At 47.0% G+C, this 23,531-nt stretch overlaps 1 protein-coding gene across 1 annotated transcript in view; it reads left to right on the top strand.

Annotated features, from left to right (window-relative positions):
- RYR1 (ryanodine receptor 1) overlaps nt 1-23,531 on the top strand; it is a 1,073,089-nt gene that overhangs the window by 302,826 nt on the left and 746,732 nt on the right. Inside the window, exons 24-26 of the mRNA XM_078661091.1 lie at nt 14,698-14,857; nt 17,913-18,060; nt 20,130-20,338. Coding sequence (XP_078517217.1) covers nt 14,698-14,857; nt 17,913-18,060; nt 20,130-20,338 — 517 coding nt within the window. The remainder of the gene's footprint in view (nt 1-14,697; nt 14,858-17,912; nt 18,061-20,129; nt 20,339-23,531) is intronic.

Raw genomic sequence — 23,531 nt, 5'->3', positions numbered from 1 at the left:
GGAGACCTGGGCAACCCAACCAGTGTATTTTCCAGGCTTCTTGAATTTTAACAAACTAGCAGTTAGAGGCCAAAGAGGTAGGGCCATGGGTGGCCTCACTACTTGGGTTCGTCAGGTGGCAGGTGTATTTGTTAAGGAAATCTTTATTGACTGCCCCGATATATTGATAATTAGTATGAAAACAAATAGTGGGCTGAACATACTGCTGATCAATGTATACGCTAGAGGTATTGCGGGTGGTCGAGTTTCAACCACCCTCACTTGCTTAGATGATTTTTTGGGTTCTACCCAAATAATAGGTCATGTGGTTGTTATGGGTGATCTTAATACCTGTTTTGAACCTTTAAGCAAAGAGGATGGGTTATTAACTGAGGCAGAGGATTTGACCTGGGGGATTCCACAACTTGAGTTACCCCCGATCACTAAGTGGTCCCAAGCAGCCACATTCATCAAAGGTCTTTGCCTGAACTGGGGGTTGCGTGCCCTAAATGGACGCGTAAGCTCTGATAGGATGGGCAATTACACATTTTTCAATGGCAGACATAGCAGTCGCATTGATTACATCTTAGTTGACATCAAAATGTGGCCTATAGTTTTGGACATGATAGTTAAGCCACGACCAGAAAGTGACCACGAACCACTCATAGCGGAACTGAAGGACTTTAGCTTTGCAGGGCCGATTGAACGACAGCCTAACCCTGTACAGGAGGCCGTGGTACTAACAAATGACATGAGGAGGGTGCGCTGGCCAAAGGTTTCTGTAGATGTGGAAGCACGTGTAAAGATCAGAACCCTGGTTTCAAACTCCTTAATGGAAATTGTTAATTGTGAAAACCAGGAAATGACGATCTCAAATATCACAGACATTCATGCTAGCCTGTTTCTGTCCTTAAAATCACTGTTTGTTAAATTTGTTGCCAACAAGGGTAGGGGGAAGGTTAAGAAACCCGCAAACTGGTACAACGAAGCATGTCGAGAGTCCCATTCGTTTTTGTTTAAGGCTTTAAAATTAAAGAACCCAGCCCTAATTAAAACTAGTAGGAAGGCGTATAATGAAGCCAAACGTCGGGCTAAAGCCGCATGGGATGACGAGCGCTGGAGCTCATTAGCTGAGGCCTGTGGCTCCAGGAATCTACAGCAGTTCTGGCACCTTCTTAGGTGGGGTCAGTCACAGGACGACCGCCCAAGCCCCGCATTCGTTGAACAACAGAAATGGGTGTCCCACTTCGAGGAACAATTTAGATGCCACGGCACCACGCAAGTTCCCATTAGTTGGCCAATAACTTTTGATACACTTGTGTTCTCGGCCAAAGAAGTTGAAACAGTCCTGAATGCCATCCCTAGGGGCAAAGCGCCCGGTCCGGATTGTATCCCAGCGGACATATTCCAACAGGATCAAGATCTATGGGTACCGTACCTAGTGCGACTGGTAAATGCGCTGGCTATGGGTGCCAGGGTTCCTGACTCGTGGGCAGGCGCTGAAATATTGCCTATCTTTAAGAAGGGTGACCGGTCGGTTCCATCGAAATACCGGCCGATCAGTTTAATTGACGCAGTCCAGAAGATCATAACCCGTCTAGTCCTGTCAAGGGTTCAGGCTTGGATAGAGGAATGTAACATTCTTACTCCTCTCCAAGCTGGGTTCAGACCTCATGTGAGCACCCTGGATCAGGCATTTCGTTTCATGCTTCTGCACTGGAAGACGGTCACCTTGGGCAAAGGCAACTTATATGCGGCCTTCGTGGACCTACGGTCTGCGTTTGACCTTGTCCCGAGGGCCGGGCTTTGGAATTGCCTATTAGATATGGGCATGCCTCCCATTTTGGTCCGTCTTATAGTGAACCTTCATGCACAGACATTTGCATTTGTACGATGGGGTAAACCGGGTGAGGTGACGGAGAATTTTCCAGTGGCTAAAGGTGTCAGGCAAGGTTGTGTTTTGGCACCCACCTTGTTTTCTCTATATATCAATAGAGTTACTAAGTACTATGACAACTTTTCCACGGATGCTCCAAGTTTGGCTGGTAAGAGAATCCCCCTGCTCATGTTCGCTGACGATACTCTCCTGATTTCACGAACCAGACAGGGTCTGCAGAACGCACTGTCAAGGTTCGAGAGTTTCTGCAGCGAACATGAGCTGGAGGTGAACGTGTCCAAAACCAAATTTATGGTTTTAAGGGGGCACAAACAAATAAATGCCAGGGTTTCCATGGGGGACACCCCCTGGAGCAAACAAAGCATTTCACCTACCTGGGAGTCACCTTCAGTGACACTTTGAGTTGGACCCATCAGATCGAGCTTATGACCATGAAACACCAACAGCTGGGCGGGGCATTGATCAAGGAACATAAAGGGTCATATACGAGGCCAATGTCCCCGCTTATTAAGATCTACGGTGGTAAGGTTCTATCAGCAGTCCTGTATGGTGCGGAACTATGGGGTGGTAGTAATTTGGATCCGCTAAAACATGCCCAAAATAAATTCTTAAGAATGTCCACAGGTCTGCCACTGTCGACACCACTAATCCCCCTTCTCTACGACTTAGGTTGCCACTCGGTGGTGGACCAAGCAAGACTCCGACCATTAACATTCTGGCGCCGTCTGTGGACAACGCCAGAACTCCATTATTATGCAGAAGCCTGCTTCGAGGTTAAAAATAGCCCTGGTGCCGCAAATATTGGATGGTTTAGAGACCTTAAGGCTACCTTATTAGCTTTTGGTTATGGCAATCTGTGGTCCTCGCCTGAGTCAGCCAATTTCCCCTCTAAAAAGGAACTTAAAAAATGTTACTGGGATTGGGTGACTCACAATATGTATTTAAAAATGAGCTCGAGCAGTCTCACTGGACTGTTCATTGTACATAAAGACACGCCCAAGTTAGAAGGGTACTGGGATACTATAACTAAACCCTTGGACCGCAAACTATTTTTTCAATTTAGATGCGGTTCACTTCCCATTGGGGAGTTCACTAAAAAGTGGGGAACAGAAAGGTCGGGGCTTTGTCCTAAGTGTCAAGGTAATGGGGAAAGCCTGAATCACTTTTTGTATGTGTGTCCACTATACTCCGCCCCCAGAGCCAAATGGCTAAGACCGGTATGTAGGCATCTAGGCACCAGATCGGCTGTGGAAGCAACTAGATTGTTAAAAACCAACCTGGATCCCCTTATTGTTGTGGGGGTTGCTAAATTCTTTGGGTGGGCCTGGGTGCTTAGAAGCAGGCTCATCAAAAATAATCAAATGGTGACTGCCTAGTATCCTGTAATCTGTAGACCTATGGTTGTATACGAGTCCCTTTGTAAAGTTCTGTATATCTGCACAAGAAGCTGATTAGCTTATCAATGATTTAATACTTGTTTTAACTGTTTTATATGTATATATTGTATTTTATGTCTTTTATGATGAACTAATCGAATAAAGACTTCTTGAACTAAAGAGTAGTTGATGGTGAAATCAATAATTACTAATCACCAAACTAATCAATAATGACCATCCTCTGATTACCAAAAACTGATGGAGACGGTAATTACTTCTGGTAGTTTCTCAATGCAAAACCCTCATGCTACCTCTAATTTACCGCTCAAAAGGTGTTGGGCCCTTCACATCATGTATTACCTTCAGGAGACTTTAAATAAAGATGAACAGTCAAAAATGCAATTTATTATTCAAGCCAATAAAGAGAGTTGTTGAGTATTTTATTTCTAGTCAAAAGTTAATTTTTCTCTGACCCTTTATTCATTAGTAAAATATCAATCAGGTTACAGAATTTGGAAAACAGGAAAAATATCAATAATACAGAACACATTACAGTCTGCATATAAGCATTACATGTACTTATGAAAATGTGGTGCAAAAGTCTTAAAGAGTTTCTAAGAAAAATAGTCTTGCAAAGCTAATCAATAATTAAATAGTTGGCAAAAATCTCCCATAAAGAGAAATAAATGCATAAATCAAATAAATCTTTTTAGACCTAATTAATTAGTCAAAGCATAAACTTAAAGTTTAGCATCTAATTCTAGAGAGCCTTTCTATGTGTTGCTGCTCATGTGCATCTCTGTGTCTCAAGAGCAAAAAGGAGGGAGACAGCCCGCCCTTCACAAGACCTCAAAGGAATGCGGCCTGATGTGCCAAGATATGACGTGGAAGCAAGAAACCTCCCCCTGAATCTCCTCGGACGCAAACCTGCCCTTCAGCAATCTCCCGAGACGTTTCTCGTACCTAACCCATAGAAGCCAGCTGAGCTGAGAAAAAAGTAGACAGCTCCCATCCAGAGAGGACAGTATTTATACCTTAATTATTGGCAGAGTACACAAAGATGTAGCATTTTTCAGGAGAACCTTACGTGATTGGTCAGTCATAAAGGCATGAGGTCACAATACCCTGACTCATTCTAAAATCCAGACTTCACCAGTTTAACAAAAGAAGCGCAAATGACTTAATACATTTTATATGTTTGCAACATTTACTAGGAAAAATGTTTCATTCTAATTCATCCTTCCTTCCACAGCGTAGTCAGATGGACACTTTTAACTAACACTGGTACATTGGCAGAATCACAAGAATGTATAGTTTAAGATGTCCTTGACTTCTTGTCATGAGGAAAGCTGCCACAGTCTGCGCATGCTCCCTTCTCATTAAATTGCAAGCCATAGCCTTGATGGATTCACAGGCAGCCATGTTTTGTGTAGGCCCCAAAAATAAAACAAACACAAAGATAATATTAATTTCATGTAAATCAGTCCATTATGTTTCCCAAGTGCATTATTAATTCACACACATTATAAAAAGAGGTGTTATTAACTGAAAATGTTTATCAAAATATGCAACAAGTCAAAGTCCTTTAAGACAGGAAAAATAAATCTAGATTACATGGATGAGCTGGGAAGAGAGAAACACATTCTATTAATCCTCAAAGGTAAAAAGGCCACTTTTGCTCTACATTGCAAAAAAAACACATGTTAATTCAGCAAAAGCATTTTCAGACTGAAGTGAATAGGCCTCACTTTCATGTTTTTCATGTGCCATGTTTTTAACCTGCACCAAAATGTGCGTGGCAATTTAAATGCAGCCTGTCTGAAGCACAAAAAATAAAACAATGCATGACTGCAGATGAAATCTGCTCCATCACCTGAACTGCTATGATGGTAGATAGTATTCCGAATGCGCTTGCAGAGCGCACTGATGGATCTTAATGAAATCTGATTGCTAGAAACTAAGGGAGGCAGAGAGTGTGATGAAAAGCAAGTCTTTCGCTGGATCTGTTAGCATTTGAGGTGAAGAAGCGGAGAGGAATGCTGTATAATTGTGTTTTGATTACTGTTCTCACTGATGTGAGCTATGTGTACCTGCCCCCAGCCCTGCACCCCAGCTCACACAGCAATAACATAGCAATCACTCCTAAGCAGTACTTGCGGCAGAGGCAGTGGAAGGAGGAGCCATGTGTAAAGTGGCCATACATATCACTATTTTACTGGGTAGTGGGGTGGGCTAGGGTCGGAAGGGAAAGGGAAATGAGTCAGAGCATTCTCTGCTGCCTCCAGGTGGTGTAAAGATGGAAAGATAGTGCGCTCTCTTATTCTGATATACCATTATTCACATCATATTCTGCTTACTGTGTCAGTCAATTTCCTGCATGGAGCTGCGGAAAAGAGGAACAAGAAGGTAGACAAGCTGAAAATCACCTGGGTGGAAAATATCTGTAATTTAAAGTTCTAGAGCATCAGCATGCTCTTCGTGGTAACTTTATTAACTCTAGGATCATGGGTCAGTTGATGCTAATGATCATGAGTCAGTGGGTGCTATAGACAAGTATTCTTCCTTCAAAGACACCTGCACCTTGAAAGATGCTACCGTACATCTACAGACTGTCTCACAGATAAAGGTGGATCTGAAAGAAACAGGTTGGTGTTAGATTCCTTACCTTAGAATACCCCCAGGCGTCAGACTGGATCTGGATAGTTTTGCGTAGCAGTACCCATACGCGTCGGTAGGCGTCGTCCGCGGCTCCGCGTCCGTCGGCGGCGGCGCCGTGATGATGTCATTGGAGTACTTAGACGCCGCCCTCGCGCGCTGACGTCAGTTCTTATTTTTTCTTATTCTTTCCGCGCCGGCAAGCGCTGATCTGGAAAAAGCAGTCATTTTTGACTAAACTTTTTCGATCCTTTTTGATCACTATTCGAGTCTTTACGACTCAAGGTGCCGGTAGGGATGCCCGGGTTCAAGCCCTGTACCGACTGCACCCGACTGATGTCGGTTACCGATCCTCACCGCTAGTGCCTCTATTGCCTTGGGGCCTACCACGACGACCGGTCGTGCCCCGACTGCCGGGTCTTGATGTCGAAGGCTAAGCAGGAGCGGTCCCGTAAGCGCCTAGAGCTCCGGCAGTCGACCCCGCGCTGCTCAAGGTCCCGGTCCAGGAGGGGGTCGAGGGACCGGTCGCGGGGCCACAGTCATCGAAGCTCGGCGAGTCGTCACCATTCGTCAGGCTCCAAGTCCTCAGGTAAGAGGCACAAGAAGTCAAAGAGATAACATCACTCTTCCGACTCCCCCTGACGCTTGCGCGATGCAGCCGGGGGTTTGGGCGACACCGCCCCCGCGGCTCCGCTGGAGGAGATCGAGGCCTTCCTCATGGCCATGAGGTCCCTCTCTCCTCCGTCGGGTCCCGCGGGAGTGCCTTCGGGCCCTGCGGCCCCAGCTGGGAGTCCTTGCGGGCCGAGTGCTTTGGCCCCGGCGCCGTCGGGTGCTTCAGCTCCGGCGCCGTCGGCGACTTCGGTCCCGGCACTGCAGGCTCCCGCTGGATCCGGTTCCGGATCTGGATCGCCGCTGGTCGACCTTACAACCCCGCCGGCGTCAACCCCCAGGGTGTCGCCCACGGCGCCGTCTCCGCACGGCGCCGTCCCTTATCCCTCCCTCGGTCCAGATCCGGCGTCGGACGGGCGTTGCTCGACGCCGCATTCGGCGCCGGCTGAGGAGCAATTCTTCTTTGATCTGGCTCCATCCTTTGACCCTGAATTTCAGGAGATGGAGGACGAGGGGGATTGGGAGGGGTCTGAGGACCCTCTGACACGGGAGTGTCAGTCATTTCAGGATTGGACAGACGAGCTAGGGGAAGCCAGTGGTCTCGATACTTCACCCGACACTGGCTTTGTCTCCCCTCCTACCGTGGCTACGGAGGAGGGGGCTGCTTATAGTGTGGTGCTGACGAGGGTGGCCAAGGCCTTGGCTCTTGAGCTCCCGGTCGCGACTGTGAGGTCTAACATCCTCACTGAGGTCCTTAAACCGCAGGTAAGCTCTCCGGAGCCTCTACTGCCGTTTAATGAGGCTCTCGTGGACGTCCTGTTGGGCACCTGGTCCACTACAGTCTCGCCTATAGATAGGAACGTCGCCAGGCGCCACCTCCTGGCTCCGGGCGACCCTAGTTTTCTGTCCACCCACCCCACCCCCGAGAGTCTGGTTATCCAGGCCTCTACTTCCCAGTCCGCATTCCCTACTGCACCCCCAGATCGGGAATCCAAAAGGTATGAACAGTTTGGCAAGAAGCTGTTCTCCTCCCTCAGTTTGGGGTTGCGGTCCGTCAATACCGCTTGCCTTTTGGGCCGTTACACCCACTCTCTGAGGGGGCCCGGGTGAAGCTCGCTCAAGCCCTCGCAGAGGGACGAGACGCAGCGCGGTACTCCATTCGATGTGGGCTGGATACCACGGACTCACTGGGCAGGGCGATGTCAACGACAGTGGCGGTTCGCCGCCACGCCTGGCTGAAGTCCGCCTACTTGTCGGCTGATGTCCATAACACCCTCATGGACATGGCAAGGCAGATCTTGCGCTTGAACGCTTCAAGCACTCCAGGGCTACGGCCAAGTCCTTGGGCCTCTCGGGCCAGCATCAGCAGCAGTCTGCTTTTCGCTCCTTTCGTGGCCAAGGAAGGGGCGCCCCTTCACGTCCTGCCAGCCACGGGCCACTGTCTGACATCCAGCGCGCGGCGGACGTGGTAACCGCCGTGGCGGTGCCAGGGGACAATGGCAAAGCCAGTCCACATCCACCCCCACAGCATCTGCCTCAAAGCCCTCCTAGTCCGAGCTTTCAGGCCCATTTGATGCCAGTGGGAGGTAAGGTCCGCCATTACCTCCTCTACTGGCGCAACATCACTTCGAACAGGTGGGTGCTGCAAATCGTCCGAAGGGGCTACTCCCTCCCCTTCGAGGCGACCCCTCCAGCCATGCCACCGCAGTACCACCGCATGTCGGGGGATCACTTTCAACTTCTGCAAGAGGAAGTATCGGCCCTCTTGGCCAAGGGGGCCATCAAGTGCGTTCCTGGGCCAGAAGTAGGGTGTGGTTGCTATTCCCACTACTTTCTGGTTCCCAAGAAGGGCAAAGGGGGACTACGCCCTATCTTGGACCTGCGGAACGTCAACGGCTTCCTCCAGCAGGAGAAGTTCAAGATGCTGACTTTGGCTCAGGTCCTAGCTGCCCTGGACTCCGGAGACTGGATGGTAGCGTTGGACTTGCAGGACGCTTATTTCCACATCCCCGTCCTGCCGGCCCACCGGCATTACCTGCGGTTCACGGTAGGCCCCGAGCACTTTCAGTTCACTGTGCTCCCCTTTGGCCTTACCAGCGCCCCACGGGTGTTCACAAAAGTGATGGCGGTGGTCGCAGCTCATCTGCGCAGATTAGGGGTGTCAGTCATCTCCTATCTCGACGACTGGTTGTTGAAGGCGGGCTCGCCCCAGACAGTCGTCAGCCACCTCCAGTCTACGGCCGACCTCCTGCACTTGCTGGGGTTTTCCACCAATCTGCTGAAATCACACCTGTGTCCCTCTCAAAAGCTCCTCTTCATCGGAGCGGTTCTGGATTCGGCGCAGTTTCGGGTTTATCCTCCCGAACAGCGGGTTCAGGATATTCAGGCTCTGATTCCGATCTTTCAGCCTTGATCCCGGGTCTCGGTCAGGTTGACGCTGCATCCTTCTGGTGCATCACACCAGGTGGCGGATGCGGGCTCTGCAGTGGGACCTGAAGTTTCAGTGGGCCCAGCATCAGGGCAACCTGTCCGACCATGTCCTGATCTTGGAGGGCACTGCAAGACAGTTGTAGTGGTGGCTCACAGACCGCGATTGGGTCAGCGGCAGATCCCTCTCCCTACCCCAACCGGAGCACGTAGTTGAGACAGATGCGTCCCTCCTGGGCTGGGGGGCCACATGGGAGAGGCGGAGATCAGAGACCTCTGGTCTCCGGCGGAGTCCCGGCTCCACATCAACCTTCTGGAGCTGCGGGCGATCCGGCTTGCACTGAAGGCATTCCTTCTCTCTGTCCGGGGAAGTGTAATGCAGGTGTTCATGGACAACAGGACCACCATGTGGTACTGCAACAAACAGGGCGGGGTGGGGTCGTGGACCCTTTGCCAGGAGGCTCTGCGCCTATGGCAATGGCTGGAACACCAGGGCGTCACCCGGGTGGTTAAAAACCTGGCAGGTTCCCTGAACGCCAGGGCGGATGAACTCAGCCATCGGTGCATGATGGATCACGAATGGCGTCTGAACTCGGACGTGATGCAAGTTCTCTTTTGGCAGTGAGGAGAGCCTTGGTTAGATCTATTTGCCACAGAAGAGAACGCGCAATGTCATCAGTTCTGCGCATTGGAATTTCCAAGGCGGCACTCACTCGGTGACGCTTTTTGTCGCGAGTGGAGTTGCGGTCTGTTGTACGCCTTTCCGCCTATACCACTTCTGCCCAGAGTGCTGAAGAAGATCAGGCGCGACCGGGCCTGTCATCCTTGTGGTTCCGGACTGGGCATGAAGATACTGGTATCCCGAGCTACTCAGCATGTCAGTCGATCCCCCGATTCATCTGCCTCTTCAGCAGGACCTTCTGTCGCAGCAGCAGAGGACGGTCCTCCACCCGAACCTGTCCAGCTTCCACCTCCATGTGTGGAGATTGAGCGGCGGCAGTTGAGGCCATTTGACTTGCCTCCTGAAGTCTGTGATGTCATTCTGGCAGCCAGGCGTCCCTCCACAAAAATGGTATACGCCTGCAGGTGGAACAGATTTGTGGCATGGTGCACAGCAAAGGCTGTGGATCCCCTTTCTGCCCCTCCTTCAGAGGTTCTCCTCTTTCTTCTTTCTCTTGCCCAGCAGGGCTCTGCTCTGGGCACTATCAAAGGCTACCTCTCTGCCGTTTCAGCCTTCTTAAGGCTTCCTGATCAGCCTTCTCTTTTCAAGTCCCCTGTTGTAAATAGATCCTTGAAGGTCTTCACTCACATGTTTCCTCCAGTTCCTATTGTGATGCCTCAGTGGGACTTGAACCTTCTTCTAACTTATTTGATGCGCTCTCCCTTTGAGCCACTTCACAATTGTACTCTCCGTCTTCTTACTCTTAAGACTGCGTTCCTGGTTGCCATCACCTCTGCTAAGTCTCCCTCTAGATGGACAACCTTCGAAATGTTTAACGAAGATAAGACCTTTATAGTAGGTCAAAAGATTAAATCAGGCTCCCCGAATGACCAACTATCTCCAAAATTATTTACCTTACTCGCTCCAGTGTTGGTGGATCGCCTTACTTGCCTACTAAATAAATCACTATTGGAGGCAGAGGTCCCAGAAATCTGGAAGGCGGCAAGAGTAAGGCCGATATTGAAAAAACCTGGAGTGGATGCCAACATTTATGTAAATTACCGACCTATCTCCCTGCTCCCGTACTTTGGGAAAATACTAGAAGCATCGGTCAATGGACAGTTGGTGAAATATCTTGAATCTAACGACCTACTTGACATCTCACAGTCGGGTTTCCGTGCTGCCCACAGTACGGAGACAGCACTGGTTGAGGTCACAGACAATATAAGAACTGCTCTGGACAAACGTCAATCTTCCATCTTGGTCCTCTTGGATTTGTCGGTGGCCTTTGACACCATCTCCCATCGTATTATGATTCAGAGACTATGGGAGATTGGTGTCAGAGGGCAGGTACTGGAGTGGTTCAGTAGCTATTTAACCAACCGAACGACCACGGTACAAATAGGCCAAATTCAGGCTAGTACTCGTCCTGTCAAAAGGGGGGTGCCGCAGGGCTCTATTTTGAGCCCCACGCTCTTTAATATTTATATGGCACCCCTGGCCAAATTAATCAGAGCGTTCAGCTTCGATGTTTTATCCTATGCCGACGATACTCAAATTTTGGCCACCCTTAGCTCTGACGTTAACGAGACTAAAGGCCGTTTTAAGAACTGTTTGAGGGAGGTAAAAAACGGGATGGATCAAAATCATCTGCAACTAAACGGCAGCAAGTCAGAGGTCATGCTGTTTGGCAAAGCCAATGAACTTTGGACTCAGGACTGGTGGCCTACTCAATTGGGTGACTGCCCGTCCCCCAAGGAATCTGTCCGTAATTTAGGCTTACACATGGACAATAAACTTTCCATGAAAGCGCAAGTGGACCATGTTGTTGGCACCTGCTTTGGCATCATGCGCGGTCTGCGCAGGGTTTTCAAATGGATACCGGTGGAAGCCCGTAAACCTTTGGTACAGGGCCTCATCATAAACAGGCTTGATTATGGCAATTCGTTATTACTTGCCACAAATGAATGCCATCTCAGGAAGCTGCAGGTCGTGCAAAATACTGCAGCTCGCCTTGTTCTCGACCTACCCCGAAGATCTCCCTCTATGCCGTGTTTAAAAACTTTACACTGGCTCCCTGTAAAAAAACGCATTATGTTTAAAACACTATGTATGGTTCATAAACAGATGTACGGAAGGGGCCCAAAATACTGGACCCAGAAACTCACATGGTACCTGCCAGGGAGACAGCTGAGATCTAGCACTGAGTCACTACTCACTCCATTAAGAATTCAAACCGCTCGGAATGGAGGTCGTGCTTTCTCTTTCCTGGCACCATCTCTCTGGAATAAAATGCCTCTTAGTCTGCGCACAACCTTTGAACACACTAGTTTCCCAAAGAATCTTAAGACCTGGCTCTTTTGTTAACTTCAGCTGTTTCCTCCTGGTCAGAACTGTCTACATGCGCCTTGAGACTCTCTGGATGTGATATGTGCGCAATACAAATATCCTGACTTGACTTGACTTGACTCTGCCAGGAGGGTGAGCGAGCTCCAGGCTCTTTCTTCTAAGCCTCCCTTCCTTTCTGTCCATCCGGACAAAGTTGTCTTAAGGACACGTCCCTCTTTCCTGCCCAAGGTTGTTACAGCCTTCCACATCGGGCAGTCCATCACCTTGCCCACCTTCTTTCCGCCTCCGCATCCCTCAAAAGAGGAAGAGAGGCTCCACCGTCTGGACCCAAAACGTGCGTTCTCACTTTATTTGGACCACACACGCCAGTTCCGGGTGGGCGAACAGCTCTTTGTTGGTTACGTGGGCGCTAAGAAGGGATCGGCGGTGCACAAACGAACCATTTCTCGATGGGTCATTTTGTGCATTAAGGCCTGTAATTCTCTGGCTAAGAAGGAGCCTCCGGTGGGGCTGCGTGCCCACTCCACTCGGCCACGGCGGCTACTACTGCCCTGGGTCAGGGAGTCCCCTTGCAGGACATCTGTCAGGCAGCTACATGGGCCTCGCTGCACACGTTCACTAGACACTACTGCCTGGACAGCCAAGTCCGGAGAGATGGCTTCTTTGGCCGTTCCGTGCTACAGGACTTTCTGGTGTGATCTTGGTTCGTAGACCCACCACCGGGGTTGGTATTGCTGCGGTATCTATTCTAAGGTAAGGAATCTAACAATAACCTGTTTTTTTCAGATGCACAAGTCACTTACCTTCAGTAATGATATATCTGTAAGAAACAGTAGTTAGTGTTAGATTCCTTACCGCCCCACCCATCCTCCCCGTTCTGAGAACCGATCTCTAGGGTTAAGGTCATTCTTTTGAGGGCTCTAGTTTCATGGCACCAGTGTCGGTTTTTATCTTGACTCTGTGTTTCTGGCACGGAAAAGCTATGTATAAGAACTGACGTCAGCGCGCAAGGGCGGCGTCTAAGTACTCCGACGACGTCAGCACGGCGCCAACGACGTCAACGACGGACGTGGAGCCGCGGATGACGCCTACCGACGCGCAAGGGTACTGCTACGCAAAACTTTCCGGATCCAGTCTGACGCCTGGGGATATTCTAAGGTAAGGAATCTAACACTAACTACTGTTTCTTACAGATATATTGTTACCGAAGGTAAGTAACTTGTGTTTCTGGGCATGTCCATGTCTTTGATCTAGTACCTGGTTGTTAAAAAAGAGTAAAATCTTAACATGGTCCCTGGGATTTAACACACCTAATGCCAGGGCTTGTTTTATGGAGAAATAGACAGGTCTGTAATACACAGGTACCATTACAGACATAGATTTGTAGATAGAGGGAGATAGTGGAATAGGTCAAACCGGAATGTAGGCCTAGATTTACAAATAAATAATGCAGTGCAGCACAGGAAGTGAAGTTGCTGTGCTGTGTGGCATGAACGAGAAAGAGCAAAACACTGCCATCTCTAGAAAGAAGATGTGGCACTGTCCTGCTTTCTGCCTAGCGCTGGCGCACGTATTGCTGCCCTGTACCAGCACAGACACTCTTGCACTATGGTGCAAGGGTGTCTTTATTGTGATCAGCGTACGTTTTGTGCAGGAAGTCCTGCACAAAAACTATGCTGTAAGGCAATTTCCTCTATGTATGTTTGCTACAGAATGCATCACACAATCAAAGAGGAAAAAACGAGGAGAAATAAAATAATTCCTTCAAGCCAATCTCAGGTGCCGGATTTGGTGTAATTTTACGTCTACAAGTCTTTGTAGCTTCTAATTTGTGTCAAAATCCATGGGTGAAAACTTAAGAATTCCCATGCACAACCCATGGCACAGTTCCCTAGTGCAAAGTAAAATAAGGCAGAACATTGCGCTGAGCTGCGTTACTTTTTTTAACAAACCTGTACAAATCATTATTTGCATCGGTTTGTAAATCCCAGCAAAAGTTTTTGTTTTGGGTCTGCGTTATAAAGGTAAATGCTAACCCAGTGCAAACTCTACGGGTAAATCTAGGACTTGATGTTCATCCAACCATTCTCTGCTGCTTCTAGCTCCACCAGTCGTAACGGAAGCATTTTTATTGCATTACAGTGGACATTGCTGTTTTAAATTTGAAATGATCTGTGTGATTTTTAAAATCTGATTACCTACATCTTTTACGACCAATACTCCTTGGTACTGGTGGGAATGTCCCAGTTGCAATCAGTTCAGAATCCATCTGCTGCCTCCTGGTTGATTACTTCTAGTCCGTGGGGAGGGAGTCTGCTATTTGGGGACTAAAAGCACAAAGCACCATAAGACACTAGATGTAAGATCGGGCTAGTGCGTATACAGTAGTGGGGAGCATATCTAATGTGAAGTTGAGGAGAGAAGTAGAATTAGGGTTGCGACTTTTGTAAACCCTCAGAATCCCTGCATGCATAATTATAGGACAGCCACAGAGTGCACTTGGAGGTCAAATAAATAATCCAGTACGAATGTTAGTGTTACTTGGGCCGAGAAATCCCAAGTATTCTTATTCTGGTAAGTACCACAATAGGTAAAGCCGCTATTGGCAGGTGAGGGGGTGGGGGTACGTGAGAACAATAAATACTGACGTGGGAATGGTAAAAGAGACCCGTACAGTTCATCGACAGTCATATATGGTGGCCTTTTGACTTTTACAACCATCAACATAGTTTGTTTCATTACAGGTACGTGATGTCCAATGGTTACAAACCAGCTCCACTTGATCTCTCACATGTGAAGCTGACCCCAGCCCAGAATACCCTTGTTGACAAATTGGCAGAAAATGGGCACAATGTCTGGGCACGAGATCGAGTCAATCAAGGATGGACGTACAGCATGGTGCAGGTATCTGTCTAAAACCTCTTTAAAAATGCAGGGGAAGGAAATGGTGAGGAAGACACCACAGATAGTGTGGAATAACAGTATACGAATTTTTGATATGTTATTTGATCTCTAGATTTTTCACCTCTAAGTTCTCCAGGCACCAGACTGAATCCATACATTTTTCATAGCAGTACTCCTGCGTGCCACCCTGTGACTCTTTGTGACTCCGCGTTGACTTTTATTCAACGCCGGAAGTGACAAAGTGGAGACACATATAAGCTCAATGCTAGTTCCTTTCTTTTCACGCTTTTGAATATGGATACGGAGCTCCTCTCCCTTTTTGGTTGGTTTTGGCGAGTTTTCGAATTGAAATGTAGTGTGTAAGGAATGATATCCCCTTCTAAAACTACAGGGTTCAAACCATGCCATGACTGTCGAACACAGATGTCAGTAATGAGCCCACATGAGGTGTGCCTTTGATATTTGGGCTCAGGACACGGCTCTCAAGTCGTGTGATGTCCGTGCCCTTAATCTCTACATGGCAATTCAATACTTTGAAGTGAACCGCTAGACCACGAACATTGGAAAAAGTGTCCGAACATAACTCACGGAAGTCCTGCTCCCACTTCAAGTCGAGGGTCCAGACCCGTTCCCACTCTCTATGCTGATCCTGAAAAAGGTCTTCTTCGCAGACAAAGTCATTCTTTTAATCCGAAGTCTGAATAGCAGAGGAAACACAAGAAACCAAAGGGGAACTCCACTCCATCCCCCCACTCTCTATCTAAAAAAGTTGCAAGGATGTCAAAGTGCCACTCTATCTCGATTCCTGATTGAGCAGCTGATACTTCAGTTCATCCTAATGTGGCGTGAGTTCACAGGGCCATTAGTGATGGTGCAGCAGTTCAAGGCCTTTAAGAAGGCCATGCTGTGTAATTTTGGTATTTTCCTGGCCCCCTCTGAAATGCCTTCTGGCCCATAGGATTCCAGTCGGGTTGCCACCGTCAGATCTGTCTGCGGTGCAGTCTGAGCCCCTGGAGCCCATCTCTGGTTTCACACCGAATCTGGTGCTGACTTTTATTCCGACTCTAAGACACGCAGCACTCCCTCATTCATAAGGGCCGATATTGATGGCTCCTGTGCCAGAGGGCAATCCGCTGCTGACTCCGGTGTCTGACTCAGAGCTGAATCCATCTTGACCATGGCTCAGGTCATGCTCCGAAACCACTTGAGCACACCCAGTTCCTACACAGCCTGATTCAGACAATATACCCCCACTGCCAGAGAGACATTCTCAGTGTCTCTATCATCTTTTTGGTCCTGATTCTGAAAAGAGTCTACCACCACCCGGAGATAAAATTAGTGACGACGGGGTTGACTTACCCCCACGTTATGATGATGATATTATATACATGGATTTTCTGAAGGATTGATTTCCTCCCATGGGCTGCCAAGGGAAGAGAGTGCTTACTTCGCTATGGTAATAAGATGTGCTGCTGTGGTCCTGGACACATCACTACTTTCTGTTAAAGTAAAGAATAACATTCTTACGGGAGTTCAACATCCTTTGTCTGTGTCCTCTGAGCCCTTCATCCTTTTCAACAAAACCCTAACTGACAATCTTATGGGTACTTGGTTCAAGCCTTGCGCTAACCCCTGGAGAACAGGCAGGTGGCCAGATGCCACAAACTGGCACCTGGCGAACCGGACAGCATCCTACTCTTGAGAGTTTGATGGTCCAAAGTTCAACCAGCAAGGTGAATCCAAATGTATTTCTTACAAACCCATGTAATACACCAGACAGGGAGTTGAAAAGGATTGAGACACTCTAGAAACGAATGTTCTCTTCGGCCAGCCTCGCCTTGAGGTTTGCCTAGTAGACTGTTATATGCACCCACTCAGGTACATGGCCAGCAAGATCTTGCCAACAGCCCTAAAAGAGTTAGGAGCTTTATTGGTTCAAACCATACATGCAGTCTCATTGGAATTACTTGCGATTTGTGGTGGGTTCTGTTCACTACCAATTCGCTGTAGTACCCCTTAGGTTGACATCGGCAACATCGACAATCTGCCCCACACCACGCCACTAACGTTAAGCCATACTGAACAGTAGCCACACTACAGATGTTTTCCATTGATAATTTAAAAAACAAAAGATGTAGTTGCAGAGGACAGAAGCATAGGTATCTGGTAACCTTCTCTACTACAACGCCTCTAAACAAGATGTTCTTTGTTGAATTTGGGGGCATTGTTACATCATCTACACTTACTTCATTTATCAGCACAGCCCAGCTCTTTGGCTAGAGCGTTATAGTAAACCGAAAATAAAAATATAAAAATATGCTACATAAAAAAACCCATTATTGTATCATTAATTTGAATATTTTCCATATGTCTTCTAAGAGCTGGAGCACACACATAAATTACATACATAACATATATTAAAAAAATACACGTAATAGACTTGAACGATAACGCATATTTTTCAAGGTCTCTTTCTGGTCCAAGTTTGTTGAAAGAAACACAGTGTTGTCTTGTTTTAGAAGGAAGTTCTTTAACCCGCGTTTACTGGTATGCGGTTAAGCACTATATAGTGGTTTTTGGGATATTGAATTGGCATGGACCCTAAATCAGTTAAGTAAAAATAACCTGCATCACTGGGCAAAGACGATTAAGGACTCAAGGGCCCAGGAGGGCCTTTCTTTTTTTAACCATTTATAGCTGAAGTTGACTATCTTTAACAGGTTGCACTTTAGGCTGACATAATGTAGGTGATCAGGAGAGAGTGAAATGCAGGAAGCACAGAAAATAAATGGTTATAGTATGGGAAGTTAAGACATGAATTCCAAATCTGGTCAAAATACAGGATTTACTGAAAATATGTTAGCAGGTAGTAAGGAAGAACTACATAATAAAGATTAGACAAGTTAGAATGCAAATCAACATTGTCGGGATCACTCAGAGCTACATAGATTACTTTAATCAGTCATTCTTGGTTCCTCACTTCCCTCTGCCTCTCTGGCCTTTCTTTGTACCATCCTACCACCCCTCTCCTACATCTTGCATTCCCTTCCCACAGGACATTAAAAACAAACGGAATCCTCGCTTAGTCCCTTATACCCTGCTGGATGAAAGGACCAAGAAGACCAACCGGGACAGCCTGTGCGAAGCAGTACGAACGCTGATTGGTTATGGCTACAATATTGAACCCCCGGACCAAGACACCAGTAAGTCATTAGCGCTTATCGCCATCTGTCTGCCTCTTTAACCTTGGACCTAAACTTGACCAAAACCTGTCTATACATAATTAGCAAGCCTGTATGTTTTTCTAATCTATGCGTTGGAATGTATCTGGCTAACCTAAAGTTATTGTTGTGATTAACTTAAACTGTTCTCCCTATCTCCGGTCTTGATCGGTCTGTCTCTGCAGCCATAGCTCTTCTACCTGTATTTCTGAACCCAGTCTGCCTGTATAGTGTTGGCTATCTGTTTGAATCTAAACTTGGCCACCCTGTCTGTCTCTCCGATCATAGCTCTCTTTGGTTTGCTTACCTTACTATGTCTGTCTAACTTGAGTTCCTCATCACAGCAGGGAAGGACAAATTAACCATTACTCCTAGTACCTACTCTCCCCTTCTTACAATATAAGGGAAAGAGATATGTGGGTTCAGCTTGTACTGTAGAGAAAATTTGTCAGAGACAACCGAAGGGACGGGCAGGGAGTGTCATCATTAAGAATATAAGGGTTCAGGGGAATAGTTATCAGACTCTGGAGACCCTGCACCTACCTAGCAGTTCTAAGGGGTGGCTATTTCCTGTGCCTTGCAGGACCACAAGTTTTTAAAGTTTTCTAGTGATACAAAGTCTTTTCCCACTTACTGGTCATTTGACATTCAAATCGCAGAGCAATCCCTCGGCTTATGGCAGTTCTACATAAGATATGGGTAAGGCTGGTATCTTCCAAGTGAATTGACCACCAGTGGCTCAGTGCGTGCCTAGCACTCATGCTGCCCCTTACTGACAGCCCCAGTGTGGCTAGCTCCAGGCCTTGAGGATTGGGCAAATGTGAGCTCACAAGGTGCCACCCAGGACAGCACACCCTTGGTGTCTACACCTCCGGTGGTAATGTTACTAGATGACTCCAAGTCATCAGGAACTCTATTATACTGTGGGTTTCTTTGTATTAGAATCTGTTGCAGTCTTGGAATTATTTATTGGCTGATATCAACCAAGGCGATTGGTTTGTCACACCTGAAAAAAGTGATTTGTAAAGGGAAAGCCACTGACTGGATCACAGTGTGCCTGGTGACGTGGAGTCATCTGGTACCCTTACTTGGTGTTGAGTCAGAGCTCTTTGTCTTGAAGACTAACTATCCTAAACAAAATCAAACGGACAAGCACTTCAAACTTACATTAGAGTCATTCAAACAATGAGCCATCCTCTTATGTTGATACTGCTGCAAAGACACATTCAGACAGCCATCCATTGCTTGTTGCCTGTCTAGTACCTATTCCTAGTTAGAATTACAGACGCAGGCATGCACCTAAGGATTGTCAAAAGAGTATCAGTAGGGAGCGAAGGCACTCCTTCGATGCTTCCATTCACACAATACAGACTTGATGTGGCGCACACCATACAGACTTCATTGAAACATTAAGATTCATAGATCCATCCCACTTCAGGCACACCACTTACTCTGTAAAGAGACGGGGCCCGATTCAAAAAAGTAATCTGAGATAAAATCCTAACTTTACGACTTTCGGTATTCACAGAACGCATTTAGAAGTACTAAAGTTAGGATTTTGTCTCAGTTAAACTTAAGTTTTGGTCTTAAGTTAAACGTAAGACAAACATAAGTTTAACTGAGACAAAATCCTTGTCATAAAGTTAGGATTTTGTCTCAGTTAAACTTAAGTTTGTCTTAAATTTAACTTAAGACCAAAATTTAAGATTGACTGAGACAAAATCCTAACTTTTGTACTCATCAATGCCTCTGTGAATACCAAAAGTCGTAAAGTTAGGATTTTGTCTCAGATTACTTTTGTAAATTGGGCCCACAGTCAGTATTTTGAAAGTAATGAAGAAAACCTTTGGCGACTCTCTACACGTCTAATTGCCATAATAGTATGTACAGGTTTTGAATTCATAGCAAAGGGAGTCTGTGAAGAAACAAATAATTGAGAAGTGCAGCCTAAGTAAGTCAATAGAAAAATTAGATAATGCTGCACGCTGTACACTTTGAATAGTTGGAAGAAGGATAATCCAAGCATTTTTAAACTCTTATGTTTTTTTTAGCTGCTGCTCAAGGAGTGACCAAGATTCGCACGGAGAGGGTGCGTATCTTCAGGGCCGACAAGTCGTATGCTGTCAAGTCAGGCATGTGGTACTTTGAATATGAAGCTGTCACCACTGGAGAAATGAGAGTGGGCTGGGCCCGGCCAGATGTCAAGCCTGATGTGGAGCTAGGAGCGGATGAACTGGCGTATGTCTTCAATGGATGCAGGGTATGTACAAGAGCCATTTATATGTATTCTGATGGGATCAGGGAGCTGCTAGGTGAACCACTTGGTTTGCATGAGGAGCTATGAGTTGAAGTCTTGGTGTCCCTAGTGACTTACTGTATGACTATTCCACCTTTATATTTTATTTTTCATCTGTGAAACAGACAACTCCACACAAAAACAGTACGCACCTGCGAAAAGGAACCTTTACCGTTACTGTGACTGCACGGAGACATCTGTGTGGCTACCACTACATTTATAAGCCATTTTCACATCTCTTTATTGTGAAGTTTTGCCATTCTGCCCCTCCTATGCTTTTGCAGCTCTGATGTCAGGGTCTTCTTGGTTGTATTGCTTCTTCCTTAAATATTGCTCTACATCTGTTCTCAAGGTGAAAATACAGTCAAGGCAGACAAGGCATTTGGAAATGTATTGTCACATATGTTTTTATAAAACATAATCGCCACAGACTAAAGGTGTGTATTGAAGTTACTGATTAACTGCTGCAACAATATTTGAAACAGCCAAACATTGGCTAGATTCGCCACAATAAAAAACTACAGAAATAAAAAAAAGAAAAAAAGAAAAAAGAAAGAAACAGCCAAACATAATAATGCATTCTCCAGCATTGCATCTTTCAAAGATTCCATGCATGATTTATTCTCATACATACATGCCCAGCTTTGTGGAGAAAACATATATGTTTCATGAATGTGTCCTCAGTAAAGATCGACCTTGTCCCAAACAACTCTTATGTCTTGAAGAGATTTCTTGAGTGAGAAGCGTCGATGCTGTGCAATTAAAAAAATAATACCTCAACCATTCAGGACAGAGAGGAACAGCATTTCCCATCTGACTTGAGAACACGTTTTTTAAGAAAGATAAGAGTTCAAAATGTCAATCCGAGAAAACAATAAGTAGAGCACAGAGGACACCTATAGTGTCTAGTACCATGCAGTTGAATATCTTACAGTCGGAGCCTCTGAAGAGGGTTGGAACTCTAGGCTCCTTCTGTCTGAATGGTCAGACTTTGAGTGATAAAATGAGATGGATGTGCTTCTTGTGGTCGCTGGCTATTTGGCTTTTGTTTTCTGTATCAGTTGCTGTGCAGAAATACTGCTATGGTAACATTGATGACTCAGGATTCCCAACTCGGCATTAGGGAATAATTCAAGCATTTGAATCTCTGAAAAATACCAGTGCTGAAAAAATGTTGCAACAGGCAAGGATTTTTTTTTCTTCTAGGTAATCTTAGGTTTAAAGACGTATTTACAAACGTGTTCTAGCTAATACAGTTGCCCTCTGTCAAATGCAAACTAAAAAAAGTGAATTCGAATAAAAGAGCTCTGCCATGGAGTTTCGAAGTCCAATATTAGATTTTCAAGAGTTGAACTAACAGTAGAACAGCTTGGGCTATACCCTCCTTGACTCATTACCAAACGCTTTGTTACTGGGTCTACAAACTGTGAAGGACTGAATATGGTTGGCCTGTTCTGGCTTCTTCAAAATCTTTGTCAGTAATCAGTAAAATATATTTCAGAAAAGAAGTAAATCTATAGTTCACATAAAGATAAACTTTTTACCCGTCCCTATATATTTCAGAAAATAAGTAAATCTATAGTTCACATAAAGATACACTTCTTTTTACCCATCCCTATATATTTCAGAAAATAAGTAAATCTATAGTTCCCATAAAGATACACTTCTTTTTACCCATCCCTCTATGCTATTGAGATGCCTAACTGAATCTGTCATCAACATTTACCACGTGTGATTTTTTTGGACGGTAAATTACAAGTTTTATATGCTGCACCACTTGTTGATAGATGGTCTTGCTGAAATGTGAGAGTGGGAAGCATTGGCTACACTAACTTTAAGAGAACATCAAATAAACACATGCTTGAGAAAGACAGATTCAATTAAAAACGTGTGACAGGGTGGTACTCCCACGGGACCCAGCCAGGCCTCTATTGGGGATCTGCGGGGCTCCAGTGGGATCGAATGCAGCCTTTCTATATTGTCACGCAGAAGTACACCTGCGTACTGTTGGACCACTGAGCATCAAAAAGTGAAGCCTCCATTGCACCACGGTACCATGGAGTAGCGGTTGTGCGATACTACCACAGGAGTACTACTGTCCCGCTAAAACAAACCAAAAACTGTGGGGTGCTTGTCCGTGGGTGGTTGAACGGCTGTAGAGTTATGCCACCTGCTGGGAGTTTGGTCATAGGGACTGGCCACAGGAGGCCTGAAGCCAATCCCCCGCCACCCACAACCAATGGTAGTGTGTGGTTGGGGATTTGCTGCCCTGTGGGTTGCGGGGGGGGGGGCTGTTGAACGCAGGGCATGTGCTACTCCAAGGTGCACATGGCCGCCGGTGTGGGTTTGGCAGAGGGCAGGGGCAGCTAGTTGACCAGGTAGCGCAAGTGGCAGGGGCCGTGGACCTCGAAGGGAAGAAGGGAGGGGAGAAGGCTGCGCACATGTCCAGGGTAGGGCAAGGGGGAGGGGGCAGGGACAGGAAACTGAACATGGAGGGCAAGCATCAGGGACAGTGGCAGCACAACAGACTGTGGAGAGCAGGAGAGAGGGGGTAGGGTCACTCACACAGACAACAGAGGGCTGAAGGGAGGGGTAGGGGGTAGCAAGCTGACTAGGTAGGGAAGGTGGTAGGGGCTGTAGCAGCACAATGGGTTGGGAGGGCAGGAGAGAGGGGGCAGGGGCATGCACACGATTAACAGAGGCATTGGGGGACATGGCAGCAAGCTGACCAGACAGGATAGGCAGCAGGGGCAGTGGCAGAGTAAGCAGCCACGGAGCTCAGGGGTAGGGGCCAGGGACAAATACACAGACAAAAGTGGGCAAAGACGTGGGGGTTGCAAGCTGACAAGGAAGAATAGGCGTCAGGGGCAGTTTTAGCACAATGGCATGCGGTGAACAAGAGGTGGGGGTAGGTGCATGCACATGGACAAAGGAGGGCATGGGGAAGTGGGCTGGGGCAGAATGATGGAAAGGCAGGGTACAGAGCAGGGGCAGTGGCAGCACAGCAGACCTCAAAGGGTAGGAAGAAGGGGGCAGGGGCTTGCCAACAGACAATGGAGGGGAAGATGGTAGCAAGCAACCAGGGAGGCTAGGCGTCAGGGGCATTGGCAGTACAACAGAGCACGGATTGCAGGAGCAAGGGGGGCAGTGACACGCA

The sequence above is a fragment of the Lissotriton helveticus genome, chromosome 9 (genome assembly GCF_964261635.1).
Source record: "Lissotriton helveticus chromosome 9, aLisHel1.1, whole genome shotgun sequence".
In the NCBI taxonomy this organism is placed as follows: domain Eukaryota; kingdom Metazoa; phylum Chordata; class Amphibia; order Caudata; family Salamandridae; genus Lissotriton; species Lissotriton helveticus.
Note: the sequence above shows the minus strand (reverse complement) of the source record. Positions and strands in the feature narration are given on the sequence as shown.